This window comes from Mytilus edulis, chromosome 9 (assembly GCF_963676685.1).
Source record: "Mytilus edulis chromosome 9, xbMytEdul2.2, whole genome shotgun sequence".
Taxonomy (NCBI): Eukaryota; Metazoa; Mollusca; class Bivalvia; order Mytilida; family Mytilidae; genus Mytilus; species Mytilus edulis.
In genome coordinates, this window is record NC_092352.1 from 13273084 (window position 1) to 13300241 (window position 27158).

General features: G+C 32.6%; 1 protein-coding gene across 1 annotated transcript; it reads left to right on the plus strand.

Moving 5' to 3' along the window:
* The first annotated feature begins 435 nt into the window (after positions 1–435).
* On the plus strand, positions 436–26481 carry LOC139489826 (plasminogen-like). Its single transcript, XM_071276671.1, has 8 exons — positions 436–691; positions 1850–1966; positions 5720–5959; positions 6558–6674; positions 10381–10590; positions 11305–11346; positions 12655–12718; positions 26364–26481. Exons 1-8 carry the CDS (start codon positions 436–438, stop codon positions 26479–26481), a joined length of 1164 nt encoding a protein of 387 aa, XP_071132772.1.
* The last annotated feature ends 677 nt before the right edge of the window (positions 26482–27158 follow it).

The window sequence follows — 27158 nt, forward strand, 5'->3', positions numbered from 1 at the left end:
GAATTTTTGATGTATAGATCCATCAACCTTGTATAATGGCATATGAATATTTAATGTGAAATTTCTCAAAAATATCAGATCAGAAACTTACCTTGCACCTTTATTTTCTAAACTAAAAATACGGAATTTTCAAATATGTGAAAACACAGTTTAAAGGAGAGTGTATTGCAGTGAACGCTTTAGTCTGATCTTTTTGGCCAAAAGAAAGAACAAAACATTGTTTAATTTTGTTTGTAAATCACTAAAGGATATAGTTGAGTATGAAATGTGATTTGTGTAAATAAAACGATTTGGATCCAAACCGTTGGTATTAAGATTAAAACTAACACATATATGTCATTATCTTATAGACGAACTTAAACTTTTAATTGAAACAAAACCTTAGAAAAAATATTAACATTAAATAACTATTTTAAATAACTCTGGAAATAAAACATGTTCACTCATGTAGGTATAGACTGGAAGACTGACTTATTGGGAGCATCATACAATGGAACATTAAGTGTTACAATCTCAGGACGTACGTGTCAACCATGGGGATCTCAGACCCCACATAAACACTTATTTACCAAAATATCCGACCAATATAATTACTGCAGGAATCCTTCGTTAGACTATCCTGGACCCTGGTGTTACACAACAGATCCTAATGTTAAATATGAATATTGTCCTATCTATCTATGTGGAGTATGTAAGTAGTTAAATAAATATATTAAAATTTCATCACAGATGAGTCTTTTGTAGACGATATATTTTTTGTATCTTTTTGTGTTTTTTTAGTAGTGTCCTTCAAATTGCTTTCCAGATGTTTGCATTATTCATGAGTTTAAGAAGACTTAATTTTTATGCATACATACGCACAGTGCATTCGAAAGGACGGTATTGTTATGAGTTTGGATTTGAAGAGAGCGACACAATATATGTACTTTTTATAATGGTATTGTGTAGTTTTGTCGCGGATCTGAATTTCAAATCGGGGTCCATCATTTATGTATAAATGAATCTTTAAATTTTATGTCATTCACAATTAACGTTATAATGCTGGATCTTCCATGTGCTCCACAACATACCTACTATAGATCTGTGTCAATCTGTTGTAGATACTAAACATTCCAAAGGTCAATAAGAGTGCATAGTTGTTTGACCGTTATGGAACACCTGCTATACAGATGATATCGGATATGTTCCTTATGTCGTGAATATAATTCCGTTCCCTTTTTCACGAATATAACCTACGGAATTAGACTATTTACCGGCTTTGTAATAACATGAGCAACATGACGGGTGCCACATGAGGGATCTGCTTACCCTTCCGGAGCACCGAAAATCAACCCAGATTTTGGTGGGGTTCGTGTTGTTGGTGTACTCTTGTTCACGCATAGTTGTCAATATAATGAAATGTGATGCAATTGTCGTACAAGTGAGAGGTTTAGCGCTATAAAACCAGGTTCAATCAACCATTTTCTACATTTGAAAATGCCTGTACCAAGTCAGGAATATGACAGTTGTCCATTCGTTTGATGTGTTTTATCATTTGATTTTGCCATTTGATTATGGACTTTCCGTTTGAATTTTCCTCGGAGTTCAGTATTTTTGTGATTTTGCTTTTTACAAATAAAGTCTCTAGTAAAAAGTAAACAAAATTACCCTTTAACTTCATCTCACTAAATTATTAAAGTTTGGTGACTATGTTCGATGTTGAACGTATCTATTCCATCGTACTTGAAATACGGAGTATATCTCTAAGTTGATACAATATTCTAGAGCTTACATTTCATAAAATGTCAATTTGTTCATGACTTATGAGTGTATATATATTATATTTACCTTATGCCTTTTTATCGCTTAGATTGTAGTGGTGGATTTTTCAAATGTGACGACGGGGAATGCATACAAGAACATTTAAAATGTAATGGATTTGATGATTGCTCCGGTGGAGAAGATGAACTGAATTGTTACGATGAAGGTATTATGTAATATCGTACAGTGGTGTGCGTAGAAGGGATTTATTATAGTATACCGTTGTTCATCTGTCCCGTCAGTCCACGCCACGTTCAAAATCAAGAGAATAACAGCTTACAATGGGTTTTTTTTATCAAATTTCATAATCCTTGTATGGGATTGTTGAATTGGTGTCTTTAATTCGATTCGAATCATTGTTTACATATCAAACAATAAGGCGAGTATGATTGGATCCAATTACTTAAATTGTAGGGTATTGTTGTTATTGTGAAAAAATAAGCTGCTTTTCAATTTATAGAATTGTCTGGATGATATTGAACCTGCAATTTTTTTTACATTTTGCGCACTGATTCGAGTATGCTCACAATATTCTATTTTCTAATGCAAAATTGTGGTTTAATATATGTTGCACTTTGTAAATACAACTTCAACCATGCCTCTTTTGGAGAGATGTATAATGTTCGTACAGTTTACTAATTGGCTTCCAGGTATGCTCACTATGTTTTATTTCATAGTTACATATCTTAGAACTGTTACCAGCATAAATACAAATGGAATTGAATTCTGAGGAAAACTCTACGAAGTTCGTGGCATATATATGCCGGGGCACTTGGCCTTTTACATTACAAAAAAGGATTATATGAGTAACAGCAACGAGAATTTTCTATAAAAAAAAAGGAGGAGGCAATTTGCTTAAAAGTGTGGGAGTGTATACATATGCGAAATTTCTTGCTGCTTTAAAGACCCATGAGGGGGCTTTGGCTATCAATTCTATGTAGTGTACAGAATAGAAACGTCACAGATGTTAACTGAATAGAAAGGACAAAAAATAGCATGTGTCTTTAACATCCAAATAATAAATATAGTTTTTCAAAGATGATTTATTTCATTATTTGCATATGCTTTATTACAAAAATTAGAAATGTTTTCATGAAGTTTGGAAACTAGTTAAAAGGTCGAGATGAAACGATATTTGAAGGGCCGTTATTTTGGCAGTACATACATCCTTAAGTAGAGGCATTCTATTATAACGATTTGATTATATAACATATTTTCTTCTCGAAAAACCATTATGTTTCGACACCATTTTTTTTTAAATTATAAAACTGTATGCACAGATAAATCAAACAACACCGTTGTTATTGTTTTTTTTTTAAACTATAGTGAACGAGTGTATGACAGAGAGCACGGGGTTAACATACAGAGGAAAGTTCAGTACGACACGGTCAGGAGACAAATGTTTGCGCTGGACAGATACAACTTTCCAAAGACAACTAAACCACTCGTATTGTAGAAATTTTAGCGCGAAACTGAAAGGTCCATGGTGTTTTATATCTTCTGATGACTGGGGTTATTGCGAAGTACCTCTGTGTGGTAAGATATGTGACTGTTGATGCCTCTATCCCCACCATGGAAAAAATGTGATTATGTGCACTTCTTTTATATTTATCTTAATCAAACCGTCACTGAAAAAAATCGGTTATTTTAAAATACTACGTGATATGATTTCCCCGAGAAAAAAAACAATCCAACAGAGTCCAAATTAGCGGATATAAGAATAAGAAGATGAGTCAAATCTCCACCAGAATTCCAAATGACATAGAAGTTAACAACTCTGGGTTGCCGTACGACCTTCAACAATGGGAAATACCCATGACTGCATACTAGTAGTAAAATAAAATTATAGGCCGTAACTAAAAACGAAAAACATTACAAACGAGATAAATAACGGCCTGATGCATGTACAACACTATTAACGAAAAACACATGTTATACAACATCAAACACCTGAATTACAGGGTCCTGACTTGGGACATATAGAAAGTTCATTTTAAACAGATTTACTATTATATCGTGAGAATCCCCTGATGGATATTAAAGGGGTGATTTAGTTTTGTACCGTAATTAATTTCATTTCTGATGACTTTTATATTTGAACAATGATCATTTTCTCCAAATTCCTGAGAAATATCGCTGTAGTCTTATACTTAACGTAATAAGAGTATGATTGAACACATTGTGTACAGACATTTGCTCACCATTTGGGTCGACTGAAATAAAATTTCAGTTTCATTTAGATTAGTTTATTCCAAGGACCACACAGATTTACTTAAACAAAATGCTGAAAACCTTACTGCATTAGAGTGGGCCCTAAGAATATGCTCAATCAATTTATCAAAAATTACTCTTCTAAAACAAACACCAGCCCGTAAATTCTTGTAAAACTCTATAGATTACAAAACTTACTCGTGAAATTAACCCGTTAGATTATGCTTAATATGTTGAACAATTGTGACATTGCTGGTTCTATTTTATCTAGAAAAGCAAAGAGAGGATGATTGTGAATTAGTTCGAAAATATCGTAAGTTAATATTTCAAATGATGCCGTATTTTCAATTTTGTGATACTGAAAAGGATCGATACTTAAATGACACATTCTTTTAGAATACATCAAAGTATCAATTAAGAATATGCTTCTAGGGAAATTATACACTTCATTGCATTGCCATTTCAAGCATTGCGTTATTTTTAGTATATACATGTAAGTAAAATAAAATATAATGGTTATGTTATACATTAGTAATGTTCAATGTTTTGCTCTCTGTCAAGATTGTCTCTCTTTTTTTGACAAAGCGTAAATATGATGTTTAATTCGACATGTCGTCTACAATGTTAATCTTGCCACACAAATTGTTACAATTAAACAAATATTCAACCAATAGTGTGTATCAAACATGTATAATGGCATTATATCATGTATCATTTCTTATAATATTAGACTTGAAACTTGAATTTAAATCTCGACACACTAATGCCATAAAATAAAACATTTCTGAATTTTTAAAAGTTTTTAAAAAAAAGTGTAAAGTAGTGAACAGTTTGGTTTGAACTGTACTGTTGACGAAAAACGAGGTTTAATCCATATTTTTAAACGCAAAAAAAAACACGAATGTTTAGTAAACCACTAGAAACTTGTTTAAATAGACACTAGACAATGTTTTATTGGCACAAACGCATTTACAATAAATGGTAATGACCGTATGGATAAACAATTTGCATCGTAGTATAATACAAACAATTGTATATATGTGAATAAAAAATTAAAGGTATAATAAAATCTATTGCAATAGATTACTTCTTTCATTTAAACAATTTGTTACGAAAGAGAAATATAGTTTTAGTGCCATGTAAGATTTGTTATTAAGTATAAGCTTTATACAAAAGTCTATCTAAAACTGGAGTTACCTCTGCAGTGGAAGAGCATGTGTTGTTCATTCTCAATTTCGCCACTTTTACAGATTTCACAATTCTTTGATCTCTGGCACTTTAAATATCTTCCTCTTTCAATGGCAAGGTTATGAGCACTGACTCTTTATCTACACAATGATGATCGATCTGATCTATTTCTTAAAGCATCAACATAAGCTACCCGTTCACTTATTTTTAAACATTCTGGAAAAATGCTATTTTTGGAGATGTTGAAATATTTGCGTGTTGTTCCTGAAAACCAAGGATGGACAATTAGTCTTTGTTTTATTAAACCAAAAAGGGGTCTAATAGAAAGGTAAACGTTTGACAAATATGAGTCCCTTCAGGTATAAATCGTAGACATATATGTTAATGCCAACATGTATGAAAAACGAATATTATCATCTTATGAACAATGTAAACATTTTCATTGAAATATAACATTGGGGAAAAAAATCAACATTTGTATTTCAATAACTGTGACAGATAAGCATGTTTATTTATGTAGGTATAGATTGGAAGACTGACTTGTTAGGAGTATCATACAATGGAACATTGAATGTTACAGTATCAGGACGTATCTGCCAAGCATGGGGATCTCAGACCCCACATAAACACTTATTTACCAAAATATCTAACCAGTCTAATTACTGCAGGAATCCATCATTAAACTATCCTGGACCCTGGTGTTACACAACAGATCCTAATGTTAACTATGAATATTGTCCTATCTATTTATGTGGAGTATGTAAGTAGTAAAGTAAAAATTAAGGTGTGGTATGGCTTTCATATTCCAAATATCATCTTTATTCATTGGTTTACAAAAACTTAATATTTGTACATACGCACATCCTCTGCTTCTCAATGTTTGTCACAGTGAAAACACATGGTATATTAACTTTTCCTATATTATCGGACCTGTTAGACATAGGAACATGTTTTATATTTTGATTCCTTTTTAGTTGAGATTGTGAAAACATCATAAAAATTCTGACCTCACATTACACAAATGCTATTACACCGAATGAAACCTCGTCAATTATAATTATATCTTTTAAACAGAAAACGATTTCTAGATAAATAATTTTTGGAATGGCAAAATATAAAACGTTTAATGGTTAAAACACATTTGAAAAAAAACGTGAATTTTTTCTATAACACCATTGGCAATTTTCTTTTTTAATATTAAGGCAACATGTATTCAATAGGTATCGTTTTGTTACCCTCATTTTGTTCCATTGCGTTGCCAGTTTGTACTCGATTAATGAGTTTGAATATCCCTTTTAAATTATCCGCCACTCTTTTACATGATATAAACTTTAATGAACCTTTTTATTATTGCCTAGATTGTAGTGGTGGATTTTTTAAATGTGACGACGGGGAATGTCTACAAGAACATCTTAAATGTAATGGATTTGTGGATTGCTCCAATGGTGAAGATGAACTATACTGTTATGATGAAGGTGCCTTTGTATACTAATATGGTTTTCTAGGGATGTTCATAGTTGGGACTTATCATTCCATATTTTTGTCCATGTCTTTGTAATTCAACTCTTAATTGAAAAGCAAGAGAACAACGATACACCCATTTATCAAAGGAGTAGATTCAGTTAGACACCAATTTGGCCGTAAAATATATCAGTCTAACAAAATTATTTAAATGTAAACTTCGGTACTGGCATGAAAATACGGACTTTTTGTTTTATTAAATTTTGCTGTTACAAAATGTTAGAAATTATTATAAATTAAGGAATGTATCTTCCTCATGCAAAGCTCTGATTCCTTTCGTGGATTTGGCTATATTTTGTGGACCTTTTGGATTTATGCTCTTCATCTTTTATATAAGCTTTGGATTTCAAACATTTTGGCAACGAGCATCACTGAAGAGACATGTATTGTCGAAATGCGCATCTGGTGCAGGAAAATTGGTCTTTTGACATTACAATGCACATGTTTCGAGTACTAGCATCATTAACTCATGATAAATTACTGAAATATTCACAATATTATCATTTGAGTTAAATTTTAGACGGTTTCCGTCTTAAATGGAAGTGGCCGCATTCGTGTTCATTCTTAATATTAAAAAGAAAGTTGTATTTGATGATAATACATAACATATATAAAGGTTGAGAGTGAACACGGATGCGGCCACTTTCGTTTTTGACAAAAATCATCTGAAAAGTGACATATTATGGCATATTTTATAGATTTTACATATTTAAGCTTGAATTAATCGTCTTTAATGACTAACTCAGTTTAAATCTCTCACATAAACTAACCGAATCAATTGAAGTAAACACTTAAGCCTCGGTCAAACCTTACCGGATAGCACGAACGGACGCCTAACGGATGAAAATAAAAGTTGTCCGTTGACAAAATTGTCATCCGTTGAGAGTCCGTTGATGTACTGACCGAATAAAACGGACGTGTAACGATTGCATAACGGACACACACCGGATATGCAACGTACGAGAAACGGAAACGTAACGGACAGAACGGATGTCGAACGTACCTTCAACGGACGAGTAACGCATAAAACGGACACATAACGGAAGCGTACCGGATAAAACGGATGAACAAGATATACGGAAAAAATAGAGGCGACAATAATAATACATGTAAATCGCATAAATATTCAAATGTTTCTGTGTGACTGGTTTTGGTTTGTTCTTCAAAATGCCGCCAAAGGGCAGTATATGACCTGAATAAGAGCTGCTTGATTGTGAAGACGTGCCCTTACTCTAAGATCGATTATGAATAATAAGAATTCATGAACCTTAAAAAAATCTAATTGGCATTTTTGACGCGAAATTTTTCATTGGCATTTATCCGTTTCAGCTCCGTTCATCATCCGTTTTATACGTTATACGTCCGGTAGAAGTCCGTTTCACATTCGTTCAACATCCGATTTATCCGTTAGACGTCCGTTAGAAGTCCGTTGATGAATTTATTTGCCTGACCTCCAACGAATGTATAACGGACACGTAACGGATATAAAACGGAAACGAAACGGACGAGTACCGTACAAAACGAACGTCTACCGGACGTTCAACGGACATTTCATCCGTTGGACGTCCGTTCAAAGTTTTGAACATGCTCAAAATTTTCCACCGGACAAAACGGACGTCGACGGATAAAACGTACGTTAAACGGACATGCAGCGGATATGGACTGATGTCTAACGGATAAGAAAGGACGTCTAACGAACATGAACGGATTGAAAAAAAGTTTTCCGTTAGGCATCCGTTCGAGCTATCCGTTAAGGTGTGATCGAGGCTTTAAGTATTAAAAAAGTGTCCAAAATCTTTCATCAGATGAACCTTAAGTTTGGTGCCCTTACCAGTCCTTCTCCTTAATTTCCTGACACCTGTATGGAATACAATGTATTCGATTAGGCTACAAGACAAAAAGAAAAAGCACCCTGCAACATTCTTTAATTTTACTTATAGATATATGATTAATGATGTCATATCATTGAATAACCCATATTTCTGTTAGCACTTGCATCACATATATCCCAGTGAACTTGAAATTACGGATACTATTGATACAAGAAAAACTGCTCCAGATCTTGATCTTTTCAATCGTTATTGACACAGATGGTCGACTTCACACTAAAATAAATGACAAACGGGATAATTTCAATTTCAAATTATCAATTTCCCATTTCTCAGCAGTAACTTTCCCTCTGCTCCGTCGTATGGTGTTTACATACCTCAATTGATACGTTATACTCGTGCAAGTTCACACTATACTGGCTTCATATACAGGAATGTGCTTCTTACGCAGAAACTGCTCCATCATAGTTATGAAGAGGAAAGATTAAAAATGACACTCCGTTAATGTTATGGACACCATCGCGATTGGTTGATCTATACGATGTGTCTGTGTTGCTAAACTAACTGTTAGCAATTTTACCACGTCTTAGATTGTGGTTAAACATCTATGTCGGTAGGTTCCGAACTTGACCTATTCCCGAATATGACTGTCATACCGAGTGTATATTTACATTGCTATACGACGTGTCTCGATATATTTTACATCCAAAATTCATGTAATAATTAATTTTAGATGTTTCTGTTATGGCTTCAGTTCAATATTGTATTTTGTCTTGTCGTTCGTAGTCCAAAAAATTATAAATTGCCTTTCAATATCAACATTGTCATGAAAATTGATTAGACTAGTAATGTGAAAATAATAGTTTAAAGTTCGAGATTACATGTTCGTTACGTAAATGCGCCCCTTCTTGTGATATCATGTGGTGTCTGTCGTTGATGGCCCAAGACCACAATTAATGACCCCGCTTTTCGTTGTCCGAATATAGTTCCTTTTAATTAGAGTGTATTTTTCCTTAATTTTTTTTCTTTCCCTTCCTCACTCATTTCTTAGATTTTTTTGGGTGGAAATGAAAGAAGAGAGGTGAAATAAATTTTTGGATGTTGTATTTAAACTGATTTTGATATGGAATGAGTGATTAGGCCAAGTGCAAAAAGGTCATATTTACAGTTTTCGGAACATCTCTTGACTTGTCAATAGGGGTATGGATGTGTATTGGCTAAATTTGTAAAAGTGATTGCTACAATCTTTCTGAATTTTGGATATATATTTGGACTAGGGCTATACATTACACACACAAAAAATTTGACAAAAGTGCATGGTGCAATTTTTTTAATGATACAAAACGTTATAAAGAACTGATAGAGGAATTAATTGTGGTCTGTGGCCTGATGGAAGATGTTCTGTGGTTTGTATGGTATATCGACAATTATATTATTATTGTGCGTTTCTTTGTGACGAGAGTTCTTGTGTGTGTTTGTGTTATATTTCTGTCATGTAGTGTTGTTATTTAAGCGATATTTTTTAACATTGTCATATAAGCAGGAGGTTAGACTAGCCATAAAATCAGGTTCCATCCACTATTTTTGCCTAAGATGTCCTGTACCAAGTCAGGAATATGGCAGTTGTTATCAAATAGTTCGTTTCTATGTGTATTGGCGTTTGTTTTTGTTGTACTCCTATTGTTCCTTTGTTTTTCTCTAATATAGTTGATGAGTGTCCCTGGGTTTTAGTTTGTAACCTGGATTTGTTTTCTCTCAATCGACTTATGACTTTTGAACACCGGTATACTGCTCTTGCCTTTATTTTATTGTGGTTTTTTATAACTTATAGTGAACGAGTGTATGGCAGATAGCACGGGACTTACATACAAAGGACAAGTCAGTATAACACAAGAAGGAGATAAATGTTTGCGCTGGTCAGATACAACTTTCCATATAAAACTAAACCACACGTATTGTCGAAATTTTAGCGCAAAACTGAAAGGTCCATGGTGTTTTATATCTTCTACTGACTGGGATTATTGCAATGTATCTCTGTGTGGTAAGATAATCGACTTCTAATGCCCCTATCCACACAATATTAAACAAAATTATGTGCACTTTTTTTATCTTTGTCTAGATCGATCAGGACATTGTATTTATTAATTTAACTGACAAATAATGTTATTTTAAATGAGATTTGATGTAATTGCCAGCGAAACAACTATCCAAATGAAGCGGATATTCACTTAAAAATATTTTCTCTAATATCATGATACCCTTATGGTAATTAAATGGGTCGGTTTGAATTTGTATTAATTAATTTCATTTGTGAAGAAACATATATAACCTTTTAGAGATAAAACAATGAAAATCTGTCTTAACTTTATCATTGTTTTTGTTTTTTATTCATTAGAAGTCTGCTTAATTTTTATGGTTAGTGCAAATTGAGTATCATCAGACACATTTTCTAAAGACATGTCAGCACCAGTTGTACTAGCTGCTACAAAAGCTTCGATTCATTTACTGGTATTTGTATTAGGGGACACATGAATTTGGTTTTATGAAATTAAAAAACTTGACAGCACTACTAAAATGGGACCAATGAAGATTATGCCCAATCAATTAATGATCAAATCCATACTACTAGTAAAAAATGGAACTAGTAATAGTGCTGTTACACACTATGAATACTTAACTAACTCATGAGACTGAAGCGCTAAAATATTATAATAATATTCAACATTATTGAAATTGTTGATTTTATCTTATCCAGAAAAGCAAAGAGAAGATGAGTGTGAAACAGTTGAATTATATCGTAAGTTAACATTTGAAATATTGCTGCATTTTCAATCTGTAATGTTGAAAAGGATCAAAACTTAAATGATGAATGATTTTAGAAGACACAAAGTACCAATTTTAAATTTTTTTTTCTAAAAATATTGTTTTGAGACAGTCAACATGATTTAATCAAGTCTCTTTTGACATTAAATCCTTCTCCGTTTCATTTGTTGTTCTTTTAACATAACATGACACATCTTTAAATATATTTCTCTAATTTTTGCGCTATTTTCACATTTCCTGACCGGTGTGAGAAAAATATTTCTCCTCACTAGTGAAAAATCTGTTCTCGGCAAATGATTAGTCGAAATTTGATTATGACGTCAAAATGTTTTGTTTTCTTCTCAATTTTCCTATTGTGACGTCATGAAAAAAGGCGACCTTGCCTGATGACGTCGCATATAAAGAGCACAATTTTCTGAAAATCTTTGAAAAAGACCGATAAAAAGCATTAGAGAAACAGATTCCGACACTATAACTCGTGTATTACGATATTTCTCCACTCGAGACAGTTAAATTTTATTATTTAAAGCGCGAGGCTTGCCGAGCCCTTTAAATAATAAAATTTAACTGTCGAGAAACACACTTGTTGCAGTGTAAGAATCTATATTTCTCCCATAATAAACATGACACTTTTTAAAATGTATCTTTCCCATAATAAATTTATATTGCTAGACGTGTTAGTAATTTTTAAACGCCTCCGTCTAATAAACTAATACGATTTTGAATACAAATGGAATATTAAGATTGAATGAAACAACGCAGTTCGCCCACAAGATGAGGTGTGTGATGTAATATAGCTGTGTCGCGTTTGACAATTGAAATTGTTGTTGAAGTGTACGTATATCAAACTCCAAAAGTGTCACCAGGAGAAATCATAAAAAGTACGTGGGAAATCAAATTTGCAAAAAACAATAGTTATTTACAACTGATATATATTTTAGACCGTTGGTTTTCCCGTTTGAAAGGTTTTACACTAGTAATTTTGGGGCCCTTTATAGCTTGTTGTTCGGTGTGAGCCTAGGCTCCGTGTTGATGGCCGTACATCGACCTATAATGGTTTAATTTTATAAATTGTTATTTGGATGGAGAGTTGTCTCATTGACACTCACACCACATCTTCCTACAGTCCATCTATATACTAGTAGTTTTATCATGCATACCACCTTTAGCTGTATGAAGTAGGATAATGTTTATGATATGACTCGTTTTCGTATGTTTAGTGTAGATAATACATCGCAGCATTTCACATATTTGTCGTTTTTCATAATATTGATCATTTTAGGGAATGGCAGTATCATTGACAAGCCAGGAAAGACCTTAGCAGGTTGTATAACTTTAATAGTATTGTATATTGATCTCGAAATCTTTAAGATTTTCAACGTTTTGAAATTAAAGGTGTTGAAAAATGTGAAAAGATCAGCATTGGAAACAAAAAAGAAATGTGTTGGTGTTTTGGTCTTATGTCTCTTCATGTGTTTTGGTTTTATACATCCTTGCAGTCACATGTTTTGGTTTGAGCCCCTAATGAAGGTAAATCCAGAAAAACGTTTTGAATGCGCGAAATTACTAGAAGTCATTTTTTTCCATTCCATAGCAAAGTACGAAGCTTGTATCTGGTTTTCGTCTTTTTCACCAAAAAAAATACATTTATACTTTTTTAATACCAAATGCATCAACTGTGAGATTAAAACAATAATAAGAAATTTACTGAATAAAACTGATTGTACACATATTTCCTCTTTTTTTTTAATTGGATGTTCTACCTATAAATATAAATGACCCATGCTAAATGTTTCACCTGGCACCAATTTCTTACTTTTGTGTATTAGTTCATGTGCACTTTAACTTGGTGAGTGCCTCGTTTGTTTATATATTCAAACACAAGCGCGTGTGGGGCAGTAGATTATATCTTTGATGACTTTCTTCGTTTTAGAAAAAATCATAATCACATTACTCCAAGAGGAGTAATCAAAAGAGTAACCTTTTCCTGCTTTCGATGTGGTATCCGTCATATGAGTCCAACGTCATGTCCTTAACTTAGTCTCAAAGCCAATACTATGATGAAACGAGTAATAATGTCAGACATGCGAAACATCTATCCAACCAAAATCCGTGCATGCATATCAGAGTTGTAACATACAAACCATATTCAACATTCAAAAATTCAGTCAAAGGTATATTATTACAACATAGAGTTGCTAATTTGACAAGTGATAGCATTGGTGCCTAGCAAAATAAAATGATAAGTATTATCACAACACTTTTTTTCATTAGTATTGCTATCAATTTGTTTAATTTTGCGAATAGTGTGACTACCAAACAAAAGTGTTTTACACTTTAGAAGTCAGACAATTAAGACAATTTTAACAAAATTCATGTATAGAAGAAAATCAAATATATATTTGAAGGATACGCTATTACTACAGTTATCGGCATTGCTGGTGCTTCGTCTGCAGTTATTGTTCTTTACCAGTTCAAAAAACTTCTGCGAGATAACATTGGATCAAAACAACAAAAAAAGGTAGGATACGCTAATTTGATTCCAGAATACTTTCGTATCTTTTTGTCAGACGAAATACATATACTGAGTAAAAAAAAAGTAGCAACATATATTTAAGGTTTCATATTTTCAAAAATATACTTTACTTCTAAAGCATAACAATACATACATTAGTATATAAAACAAAAAAAAGAAAGAAAAGAAACCATAAGGTTCAACTTTCTAAAATCTTGGCAGCTTCTAATTAGTCTGGCAGATAAATTCACCAACGGACTTCTAACGGACGTCTAATGGACGTCTAACGGATAAAACGGATGTTGAACGAATATGAAACGGACTTCTACCGGACGTATAACGGATAAAACGGATAATGAACGGATCTGAAACGGACAAATACCAATAAAAAATTTCGCGTCAGAAATGCCAATTAGATTTTTGAATGTTCATGTGTGACGAAGTCATTAAAGGATAAATATATTTTATTACGTAATTACAAAGTCAAGAAAGATACTAAAGTTCAAATGTTGAAATGTTCACAAACTGTTTTTAAAGTTCAATTGTTCGAATGTTCAATAGTTCACAATGGCACGTGATCGTATAGTTTTATAAATGTTCAGTCCTTATGGATTACGTTCAGATATTAAGCGCATGATTTCCAGCCTACCCACGATGGGGAAGACCTTGGCGGAATCTCCGGTACCAATAGCTTGTACCAATCTGTCCTCCTTCAAGTCCAAAGCTGGATCTTATATAGTCCAGTTGTCCATAAACATGTCTATAGCTGTAGGCCGGTTGTATAATCGTCTGGTTATCGAGTACTATTTACATGAGGTTAATTGTCAAATAATGTAATTAACCCCTGACGGATAAATGTTATTTTAAAGTAGACATGGTCATTTATGGGCTTCGGGGTATATATGTCCATAGTATACGAACAGATTGTTATTAGTGTCCAAAGGCTTCCTGCTATTTAATGTATTCACAGATTGTTATTAGTGTCCAAAGGCTTTCTGCTATTTAATGTATTCACAGATTGTTATTAGTGTCCAAAGCATACATGATTGTCATTGAATTGTTTATTTCCTTTTTAATAAATTTCCTAATTAATACTCCTTGATAATTAATTAATGTTACCAATTGTGTAACATTATTCCTTCCCTCGCAATAAGAACGAAAGTTCGGAAAATACGATAATCCTTCTTCATTTATGCTATTGTAAATCCAGTAGTTCCATTGTTAAGTTTTTTGGTAACCATCACCACATATATAGTTCATAAAATTCGGCAAGTCCAACATTTGAATATATTTACACATAGTTCATTTGAAAATAGTTCGATATACATAGTTCATGTTTTATTTCCGTCACCATCAAAGTATAAAGTTCATCAACTGCTGGAAAGGGCGCACATCTTTGTACAAGTGTCGTCATCATCATCTCCATTACGTAGTATTTGACGCATCTAGCTATTTGGTTCGTCCTTCTTAAGAGGCTGTTAACATCGGCATTCGGTTAAGTTTTGTCCTTGACCAATGGCGCGGAGGAAGACATCTCTCTGTTATCAGTAGCATCTATTCCAACCAATTGCGAAGACACCATTTGTTTTTACCCAATTGTTCGTGGCATTAGAACCAGAACTCACAACATTCTTTTTGGCTAACCAAGATATATTCTGAATTAATTAACAGTACAAAAATATGGCTATTCCAATGAAGATCGCACCTAAACCCCACTGATAAACTTATCTCAATTGGAAAAAACTAAAAATTGTTTACTTCCCCTTATTTCTTTTTTTATTTCATTTTTTTTTTAATTCATCTATCAGATTATTGATAGTTCGTTCATTCGCCTTGAGTTCGCAGGATTATCTGAGCCTAGCAATATTTTGTAAAACAATTTCTATATATAAATCAATACCTTTTTTTTTTTTTATCGAATTATCCGTTAAAACAAAAAAAATAATAAAAGAGGGAATCTGTCGTATACAACTTCTACAAGTTTAAAAATCCTACATAATAAAAACAAAAATATGTGTATTTACACAAGACGTAAAAAAATTCATTAATTTACAATAAAAAAAGTTCAATTCGATCATGTTATATAACCCCTACACCTACATGTACATGATACCTATAACAAACAAAATATAATATACTAAAAATTATATGTGTTTCTTTTTTCCCAATTGTAATACTTTTACAGTTTGAAATTGTGTTTCATTAATTAATCTTAACGTTAAATATAGACCACAAATTTATCTCCTTACTCAAAAAAAAAAACGTTTAAGATTCCATTAATAGAATTTTAACTACCTCTTGCGCAATTTGTTACTGACTCTACATTTCATATTTGACAACAAAAACACCTTATTGCGAAAAAAAAATGTCGTTCTCTGTAATGTATTACATTTTTCTTAAATTAGTATATAATTTCCTTATACTATTTCCTTTCTTTTTTATATATCTATTTTTCATTTGTTTTAAAATTTCAAACCTACTGCCTATCCCTTTTATACATTTCAATAAAACAATTAAAAAAAAATCTATGCCTACTTATGAACTAAACACATCGTTAAGATTCTTTTCTTTTTTTTTTTTAACACCTTAATTAATTATTTCTTTATTCTTATTTTAATTTCTGATAATAATCCTCATAATTGTTTACTTTTACTTTTCAATTTTAATTTTATTTGAATGCTAGTTTTCCTTTAATATCAAATATCTATTTCACTTAAGATTTGTCATTAAGTTCTGAAGTTCATATGTCTCTTTTTTCTTTACAAATATCAGTCTTCTACAACATTACTAGTAAATCCCTAAGGGCAAACATATCCATGTTTTTCTTTAATGTGCTACTTTATGAAGATACTTCTCTTAATCTATTAACAATATGTAAATATGGCGTAATCTAACACCATAAAAAAAACTTGCACCATTTAATAACTTAACATCACTTATGTTAATCATCCGAAGAAGGGGTTGGAATCTAAAATTATAGACTATTTGTTTTCTCTAAACAAATGTGCGTAAACACTACCCAACTGCGAAACCATCACCCAATGGCTCTAACACGCAAACAATGTATCCTCAAAGTACCCTTAACTTCATCTACCAAAGGTTCTAAATCAACCTTAATTTACACCGGTGCACTACTAAATTTACGTAAAACATATGTTTTCTAGAATAATTGAATGTATCTTCAAAAAAATAACCCATAATATGATCAAAACAAAAAAAAACAAAATACCTCCAAAAAATGATATTGTATCAAGACATATTTACTTGTTTTTTTTTACATATTACTCTAAACGAAAAACTAGCTTCTTCAAACTTAAAAAAAAATATATTTTTTAAGAATCATATTATATAATTTATCCTATCTATTAAATAACAGCCGATAAAAATTACACTTAAAAAAATAACCTTGTTCTCTAATAAAAAAAAATGTGTATAATATTCATAGTTTTTTAATCGACCTATAATACCTTAAAATATACCTAATAAAAACAATTTGTTCCTACCACAACTCGTGACAAAACTTCTGATTTTAAGCATTTTAAAAATACGGCCTGACTTCCTTTAACATTAAAAACTTTACTGAATATGTGTGCCATCCCTTGAAAAGCCATTTCTATTTGTTGTACTGACATAGAAATATCTTCATTGTCCATTAAGAAAAATGAAAGTAACTGAGTTCTTACCTTTTATATTCCTTCGCGTTATTTTAGACAATCCAAGTCGATCGTGGTCAAACGGCACCAAATCGTGACTTATGTGACGAAGTCAATAATGATTAAATATATTTTATTAAGTATTTACAAAGTCAAGAAAGATTCTAAAGTTCAAATGTTCGAATGTTCACAACTGTCTTTAAAGTAGAATTGTTCGAATGTTCAGTATCTCACACGGGCACGTGATCGTATAGTGTTATAACTGTTCGTTCCTGTTAGAGTATTTCGGATATTAGGCACATTAGTTCCAGCCTACCCGCGAAGGGTGAGACCTTGGCGGAATCTCCGGTACCAATCTCTTGTACCAAGCTGTCCTCCTTCAAGTCCAAAGCTGGATCTTATATAGTCCAGTTGTCCATAAACATGTCTATAGCTGTAGGCCGGTTGTATAATCGTCTGGTTATCGAGTACTATTTACATGAGGTTAATTGTCAAATAATGTAATTAACCCCTGACGGATAAATGTTATTTTAAAGTAGACATGGTCATTTATGGGCTTCGGGGTATATATGTCCATAGTATACGAACAGATTGTTATTAGTGTCCAAAGGCTTCCTGCTATTTAATGTATTCACAGATTGTTATTAGTGTCCAAAGGCTTTCTGCTATTTAATGTATTCACAGATTGTTATTAGTGTCCAAAGCATACATGATTGTCATTGAATTGTTTATTTCCTTTTTAATAAATTTCCTAATTAATACTCCTTGATAATTAATTAATGTTACCAATTGTGTAACACATGAATTCTTATTATTCATAATCGATTTTTAGAGATGGGGCACGTCTTCACAATCAAGCAGCTCTTATTCAGGCCAGAAACTGCCCTTTGACGACATTTTGAAGAACAAACCAAAACCAGTTACACAGAAACATTTTGAATATTTTTGCGATTTACATGTATTATAATTGTTGCCTTTAATTTTTCTGTATATATTGTTCATCCGTTTTATCCGGTACGCTTCCGTTAGGTGTCCGTTTTATGCGGTACTCGTCCGTTGAATGTACGTTCGACATCCGTTCTGTCCGTTACGTTTCCGTTTCTCGTACGTTGCATATCCGTTGTGTGTCCGTTATGCATTCGTTACGCGTCCGTTTTATTCGTTCAGTACATCAACGGACTCCCAACGGATAACAATTTTGTCAACGGACAACTTTTATTTTCATCCGTTAGCGTCCGTTCGTGCTATCCGGTAAGGTGTGACCGAGGCTTAAATGAGACAATCCACAACGAGAGCATTAACCAAAAGTCATCAAGAGGACAATAAACATTCTTAAACAAGGGATAGCCATAAGTCTATTCAAGATGTTAAATTTAAAATCGTCTATATAAATTCTGAAAATAAAACCAACAGAAACAATCCTGAAAAAACTCGGATCCACCCTGACTAAATGTTTTCAACGATACACCTGGGGTTTTGTTTATTTCAGGTGCGACCAGAAAGCAAAAAGGACAACAATCCACCGAAGACATTGCCTATTCCAAGTGTTCAAAGTAAACTTGGGATTGCACAACGCCAAACTGTGCACGTCAATACAGATCTGAAATATATTTAACAAATTAATAAAGAATTTATTTACCAATTGTGTCTTATTCTTTTATTAAAAACTATTAAAAAAATGATGCTTGACTACTACATGTTACTGATAATAACTATCGTTAGTAGTAGTATTACATGATGCGTTAAATTTTAACTAGTTTGCTTAAACAGTTGTCCGATAGACAGGTCTGTTGTTAAATCTATCAACTACCGACAGACCATTTGCTTTTTAAAGCTAGCTCTTACTCTAAATATGATTAGCATGATTAGCGGAAAAAGTAGTAATATTTCTATTAAGATACATGTACATGAATTAAATGCCTTGGTATTTAAATTGAGACCAGAGAGAAATTATTGCAGTTATTAAAAAGCGTTCCCGTTCCCTCCTAAATAAACTTTAAGGAGAAGGGGTATGTATATGCAAAGTCTTTGATACACACAAGACGTGTAGTTTTAGAGGAGTTAAAGATTTTGATAAGAAAGGAACATTTATACACCAGTTTTGAAGGTGTTGTCTCTTTCATAACAACAACAAATCGATCGATTGATTGGGTCGTCATTGTCTAATGCGGGGTTCACACATTGCCGATTATTGCTCCCGTTTGAGATCAGACAGCAATACGACACGAAAAGTGAAAAAGTCGGATTAGTATCCTCAATTATCTGGAATGTCCTATTATTGTCTGAACGCAGTCGTTTTAGTTCGTAACAGGTTCCTACTGGTCGGGAAGGGTCCGAATAGTTTGGCAAAGCACCCCGACAGTTAGGTGCGTCCCGTAACATTCGGGGAAACTCAGCCGATTTTTTCTAGTCGGATTACAATCGTTCCTATGTCGTGACAGATTCTGCTGTATCGGATCGAATTCCTAACAATGTTCTGTGTATTCGGGACGGTGTCCTGTGGAACGGTAATGATCTGGAGAAGTCCCGACAATAACAGAATACAATACGACTGAGACCAGACAAAGCCGTTTGCAATGCGATAGAGCGGACCGTGATAGGATTACGTTCCGACAGTACCCGATCATCCCGATTATGACGACAGTTTTCGAACGGATAACTTCCGTCAGCGTCGGTTCACTGTCTTGTCACTATCTGATCTCTGTCGGATTACATTCGGTAGAATCGGGACGCAGTCGTGACAGACTCGGTCGAATTTTACCTGGCGAAAGATACAAATCGAATTTCCATCCACGATTCACACGATCTTGATCAGACTTTTGACAAATTTTAATCGGGAATGGTCCTGTCAAGGACGGCAGTAAAAATCGTGAATATGTGACCCCAGCTTTATGTCCAGGGACAACTTGATATTTGAAGTTTGAGAAACCCATGCTTTAATTTAGTGTTTGGTTTGGGAATTTTACAGGTCTGTGGTAGCGTTTGATATGGATAAGAGTTAGTTTGAAGTCCCTGTGCTCCATTCTGAATATGAACATTCCAACTGACTCCATTTTTAGAAAACGAAATCTGTAACAAACATAAACTTTTAGCCATCGCTTTACAAACAGAGCCAAATACAATGAAAGTCCCAACTATGTATTGGCTTCCGAAGCTACACAAAACCCCTTACAAATATAGATTTATTTCGTCTTCAAGCCATTGTTCAACTACTAAATTGTCTATTCTTCTTACCAGCACACTTGGTACAATTAAAAACCTGATAATAAATTGTTCAAATAAGGCCTTCGAAAATAGTGGAATAAATTACTTTTCGAGTGTCAAGAACTCGTTGGAAGTACTTGATAAATTGCATGCTTATATTGGTGATTTTGAATCTGTTCAAAGTTTTGATTTTTCTACCCTGTATACCACATTGCCTCACATTCTCATTAAGAAAAAATTCACACACCTAATTAAATGGGCATTCAAAAAATCAGAATGTGAATATATATGTTCAAACTCTTTTAGGTCATTTTTTAGTAGCAATAAACAAAAAAACTATGTTAATTGGACATGCTTTGATACTATAGTATCGAATTCATAACAGTGTGGCTATGGACATTGATTGGCGCACTTTAATATCCCATTGACTGGGACAGATTAGGTGAACGTTCGTCTATAACGCCCATTGCTCACGACGTCCTTAATATAAACATTTAAACCGTGGGGTCACCAAAGGTTCTCAACGCCTATATAAAATAATTCGAAATACTAATCAGGAATTTGTGTTTTGATTTATATTGATTAATTAAACGTCCTTTACTTGTGTTTTTGTTATGTTTCGACAATCAATTTTCATAATAAGATATCGCAAAGCCATGTTCTTTCAGAAAAAAGAATGACTTACAGAATGCATGTATTGATTGATTATCTTTTTCGGATTTGACAATTGCGATTGTCGAGTTATGTAATCTTTTAACTTTTATCTGGTCTAATTTTATTTTCGAACGAATGCATAATCCACTTTCAAAAGTTGTGCAAATACGAAACATAAAGACAAAATATACTTCTGCCCTGTCTTTTTCGTACTTGAAAGTTATTGGATAGTAAGAAAGCTATTTGGATTAAACCTTGTGAAATTTGCATGCATTTACGTTATTGTATTGGCAAAATGTATCATTTGGTGTATATAGGAAACTTAAACCGTTCTGCTATACTGCTACTATACTTGTGAAAAACACTTGGCAACAGAAACGCATTCATCTTATCTATATAAAAAAATCGACCCAATTTACTTAATGAATGGCTGTTATTTATTTTGAATTTATTGAACCATAAAATTAATTTTTGGCTCTTCACATTGAATAATCTGCGAAGCGGATAATGTTAAATTAGAAGAGTCAAAAATTAATTTTATGGTTCAATAAATTCAAAATAAATTATTGCCAATCATTATAAATAAATTTCTATCAAAAACAAGGTTCAAAGATGTATATTAATACGAATAACAACGTACACAGATGTTTGCGTATGAATACACAACGTTAGAGTGGGCGTGTCGCCATAAAAATTGATAACATTGAAAATAAAGCTAATTCTTTTAACCAATCAGAAGACAGTAAAATACACCAAATTTATTTATATAGAAATGGACGTCTTCGTGCATTTGTGATCGCAAATAAAATATGTTCCGGACCTTATGAGTATTTGGACCATACGTGTATGGTTGGACCATATTAGTATACCCTTATGGTCATGATATATGCGTATGGTCCAAATACTCATATGGTCCGGAACACATACATGATATTCTGTGCGTTGTCGGTCGTCTATTAATTTTTTTCTTTTGTTGATGGATTTGACGTCTTTCTGTGAGTGATTATTTGTTCATGACTTAAAACTTACTTGCAAATAATTTAAAAACAAGACTTGATTTATAAAAATGTCCAAACAAACCATGATTTTTTTTTAAAAATACATCACATCCATTGCAAAAGGCTAAAATACGCCAGGTCTTTAATTTCAACTAAGTGAGTTGACTAAATTAATGTTGCGGACCATTTTCCAATTTCCATGCGGTATCCCTATTTTTTTCTCGCTCATCTTTTATGTTTGTTTTTTTTATCCCAAGACCTCTTGGAGCTTTCATTCTATAAAGTGTGTATTTTGCTAATGGTCGAAGGCCATACGGGGACCTATAGCTTGATAACGCCTGTTGGTCCCTGGAAAGAATGTGTCTGATTGCCTATCACACTTCATATTCTTATTTTAACATGCAGTTATATCTATGATAAGAATGAAAATTGAATTGTCATTGAGACAAAAACCCAACCAAAGAGCAAAAAAAAAAAGAAAAAAAAAGCCCAAGGCAACATGTAGATCTTTCGTATCAAGGGAATTGCTATAAATATATTTATTTCAGGTTAATAGTATTAGGCCATACTCAAGTTATAAAATAGATCTTGTCGTCAACTTTTGCAACCAGCTTCTATGTTTCTATAATGCACTGTTCATCTTTTTTGGGCTTCGACTTTTCCATTGGACAGACAATTTTGTTTTCGACTGTTTTAAAAAGATGCATTTTTTTACAAAATTATACAAGTAAGGATTCTCTGGCCTTTGGTAGTGTTGTATGTTAATTAATGTTTGTTTATTTATTTGTTTAGGAAATAAGTATGACGTACATTTTCACTGAACTAGGACACTTTTTATAATAGTTTTTCGATATCGCTCGGGCAAAAATAATCACGAATATAATGCCTACCCATGTTAAAACTACAATAAAGTATAGTTTGCATCAATTATTTCTTGAACCTACCATTTATTTTTTGTCTGTGTTGGATTTGTGTGGCATTGAAAAAAACGGGTATAAACTACACAGTGCAGCTTCCAACAAGAATACAAGATTTATTGATTTTCAAAATGCGACCAAAATTAAAAATTTGCTCGCAGCGGAAAAAATTCAACAGTTTGAATTTCATTGAAATAAAATAATTGTTATGATTTACACACCGTTACTTTTTCCAATATAAATATTCGAACTATTTTGTTTGTTGTTTCCTTTATAAATTCACATCATTTTTAAAAAGACCACGCGTCTTCGATATTTAGAAGACTATAAAAGCGATGTTCATTATCTTTCTTCTGCTGTAAGTTTAATTTAGTTATTTTGTGTCATAATTGCCATCTCGTATGTTTTAAATTTGAATAAAGAAGATTCAGGTTGTCTTATACGTCAATGATACACACAAAAAAAAAACGATAACAAATAAAATAAGGTGCAACATTCATTCTCCATGAAATGAATACATCACATGGATGTAATTTTTGTAAGAAAAATACCAATTTCGTGAGAAGTTGTGTGTTGGACTTGAAGAGCCAAGGCAAACTGACAAATATCTGAATGAACGAATCGATTTATGGTATATAAAAAAAAAACAAAGCCCACATGGTTAGCATTGAATAAATAGAAGGCCACTTAAATGATCACAACGTAGAAGTTTTTGTTCTCTTAATCAATAAGATATTTTCTGAAATAACGCGGGTCCCTATTAACTTAAAAGTTTTTTTGTTTCTTTTTACCATGAATAAACTTTTTATTTTTTATTATTATTTATTGATATCAGCTCTGGACATTAATATTCTTAAAAGTGAAACTGTTGTAAGTGATGGTATAACAATTATTTAAAATAAATTCCTTAAATGATATGTGAAAAAAAAGTTTCATTTTATGTATCAAAATGTGTACACAACAAATGATTATTTAAATCCCCACTTGAAGGCCTCCGATAGACTGAGTGAGCATAAAATCATCGCCCACGACAAACAAGTTAAAGGTAAACTTTTCAGTACAATTACTAATAAACGTTTTACTGTCCACCACACTGTTATGAATTTCGTTCTATATTCCCTTGAATTTTTACTAGATAACATTTTTGTTCGCTTTGGAGATTCCGTATATCGTCAGATTATCGGAATTCCAATGGGGACTAACTGTGCACCACTTATTGCGGACCTGTTTTTGTATTGTTATGAGTTACAATTTATGACAAAAATAAGCAAAGACCCATCGAAACAACATCTGATAAACAAATTTAATAATACTTTTAGATATTTGGATGATATTTTGGCTCTCAATAATGACGACTTCAGTATGTATATTAATGAAATTTATCCTGTTGAACTTACTTTAAATAAAGCTAATACTAACAATGACCACTGCCCTTTTCTCGATCTTGATATCTATATCACTAATGGAAAGCTGAATACTAAAATTTATGATAAAAGGGATGATTTTTCATTTCCTATCGTTAATTATCCGTTTTTAGATGGTGACGTTCCCTTGTCACCATCTTACGGTGTTTATATATCTCAACTTGTACGATTCGCTCGTGTATGCAACAATGTTTTCGATTTTAACGAGAGAAATTTATGTATTACTGAAAAATTATTACACCAGGGTTTTCGATATCACAAACTAGTCAAAACATTTACTAAATTTTATCATCGGTATAAAGACATCATTCGTAAATATAGCTCAACATGCAGACTTTTAATACGTTCAGGTATTTCACATCCAATTTTTTATGGTAATATTCTTTATAAAGCACAAAAGTGTCAGTATTCACCTCAGAAACTTACAAAACCTTTGAATAGACTCATTAAGAAGGGATATAATTACGATACTGTTGTCAAGTCATTAAAGATTGCATATTTTGGCGTTAATATTGAGTCACTGATAAGGTCTTGCATCGGAACTAAACACATTTATTCTAAAAACAGTTGTTGGCATGACACGGGTTATGTTCTTCTCATATATGTTATGATGGTATGATACTAAACCCCTAACGTTGAAACAAATTGTTGCCATACATTATTCGCTTATTTGTCAGCTGTCAACGAAATATGCAAAATTTAATGCAGATGAACATGATATATGTCACCTCATTTTTCTTGAATCATCGAAAACATCTTTAACATATATTGCTGGTATACAAATAACCTCGATTTGACGAATGTGTATCTTACGTCAAAAATGAATGGTATTTAAGATTACTTCTTTTAATTGTTCAATGTTGATCTTATATTTTCTATACTGATTGAACCTTTAATATTTGATATGATCAAAAATGATTAAAATTGTATGACATGACAATAAATAGCGCAGCGAATTTAATTACATGTTTTAAATGTTGACTGAATTGAGAGTGCCAAGGAATATCTAGTTACGTAATCTATGTTGACAGCCGTTTTAACAAAAGTAACAAAACATTTTTTATGCATTCCTTCGTATGTAGAAATTTGAAGTAGACGTATTAAATTATTTAAATCAATCAATGTCCTTTATCAGTCATCATTCACATGCGATTTTAAAGAGTTTGATTTACATAAACAACCTTTGTTGTACACTGAGTTCCTGTCGGCATGTGTATATACATTTGTTGTTCATACTCGACAGACAATGAAATCGAAATTCTTTATTAAAATTAGTCTTCTTGTGTGTAAAATAATTCCCCAAAACATGTTTTTCTCGCGTTGATACTGATGTTTTCTGTCTTTTAGCGTGCTCTGTCTTTGTGAAGCATGCTATACATGCTATAGGGCCTATAAACAAGACACACGTTTACTCTAACAGAAATTCAGTTTGAATAGTCATTTTTTGGTATTAATACACTGCACTGGAAAATAAATGTCGGTATGAATTTGATGCATTTCCATAAAATAATGATGGACGTACGATATTTTCGATTTATACAATGCGACTTATATTGAAAAAAATCACAGCTCAAATTAAACTGACTGTAATGTATGACTCTAATAGAAAATACTTGAAAATTTCAGACTACAGAAACATAAAGTTTCAATATCAAGATCAATGATGGTTGATTGTTCATGGTTTGGTATTGAAGGTATTGAAGTGTCACCAGGTGTCAGTAATGGACTATTAATTGATCAGTAGTGCAGTAATGGTCATGATCAGTTTTGGTGCGCTTTTCTTATTAGTTGCTGCTTTGTTTCTCATCTTTATAACGTGTTATAGTATTCTTTATTTGTCTTGATGAATATTACTCATACTGTTTACGTCTATTTTTATTGATATCCATTTGACGTGGCTCGGTACTTGTACATCCCGTCGTTGTGTTATTGTTCTGTGATAATTTATCGTGTTCTTGTCTTTGGTTTTTGCAGGTGTGCTTGGTCTATATGCCTTTTTTTGTGTGTTTCCTGGATATGTGGCGTGGCGCTGTATATCCCGTTATTGTCTAGTGGGAAACATTTTTGTATTCTTGTCTTTCATTTTTGCTGATGGGCTTTGTCTGTATGCCTTTTTGTGTTTCTTTGATGCATATATGACGTGGCTCTGTACTTGTGCATCCCGTCATTGTGTTATTGTAATATGGTATTTGTGTATTTTTGTCTTCATTTTTTGCTAATGTGATTGGTCTGAATGCCATTTTTACGTCTTTGGTTCATGTTTCTTTGTTTTTATAGTGATTAAGATTATAACACTATGTTGACTGCTGTACCCCTATTTTTGACATTTTTACATATTATGTCTGTTTGTTTGTGAACATATCGACTGCCATATAAGTAGAGATTTAGCTAGCTTTAAACCCGAGAGTAATCCACCATTTT

Coding starts and splice junctions, on each gene's coding strand:
- LOC139489826 (XM_071276671.1), top strand. CDS start 436: ATGTTCACTCATGTAGGTATAGACTGGAAGACTGACTTATTGGGAGCA. Junction 6,675..10,380: donor ACTATACTGTTATGATGAAG/GTGCCTTTGTAT, acceptor TATAACTTATAG/TGAACGAGTGTATGGCAGAT. Junction 12,719..26,363: donor TGTATAACTTTAATAGTATT/GTATATTGATCT, acceptor TGAAAATTTCAG/ACTACAGAAACATAAAGTTT.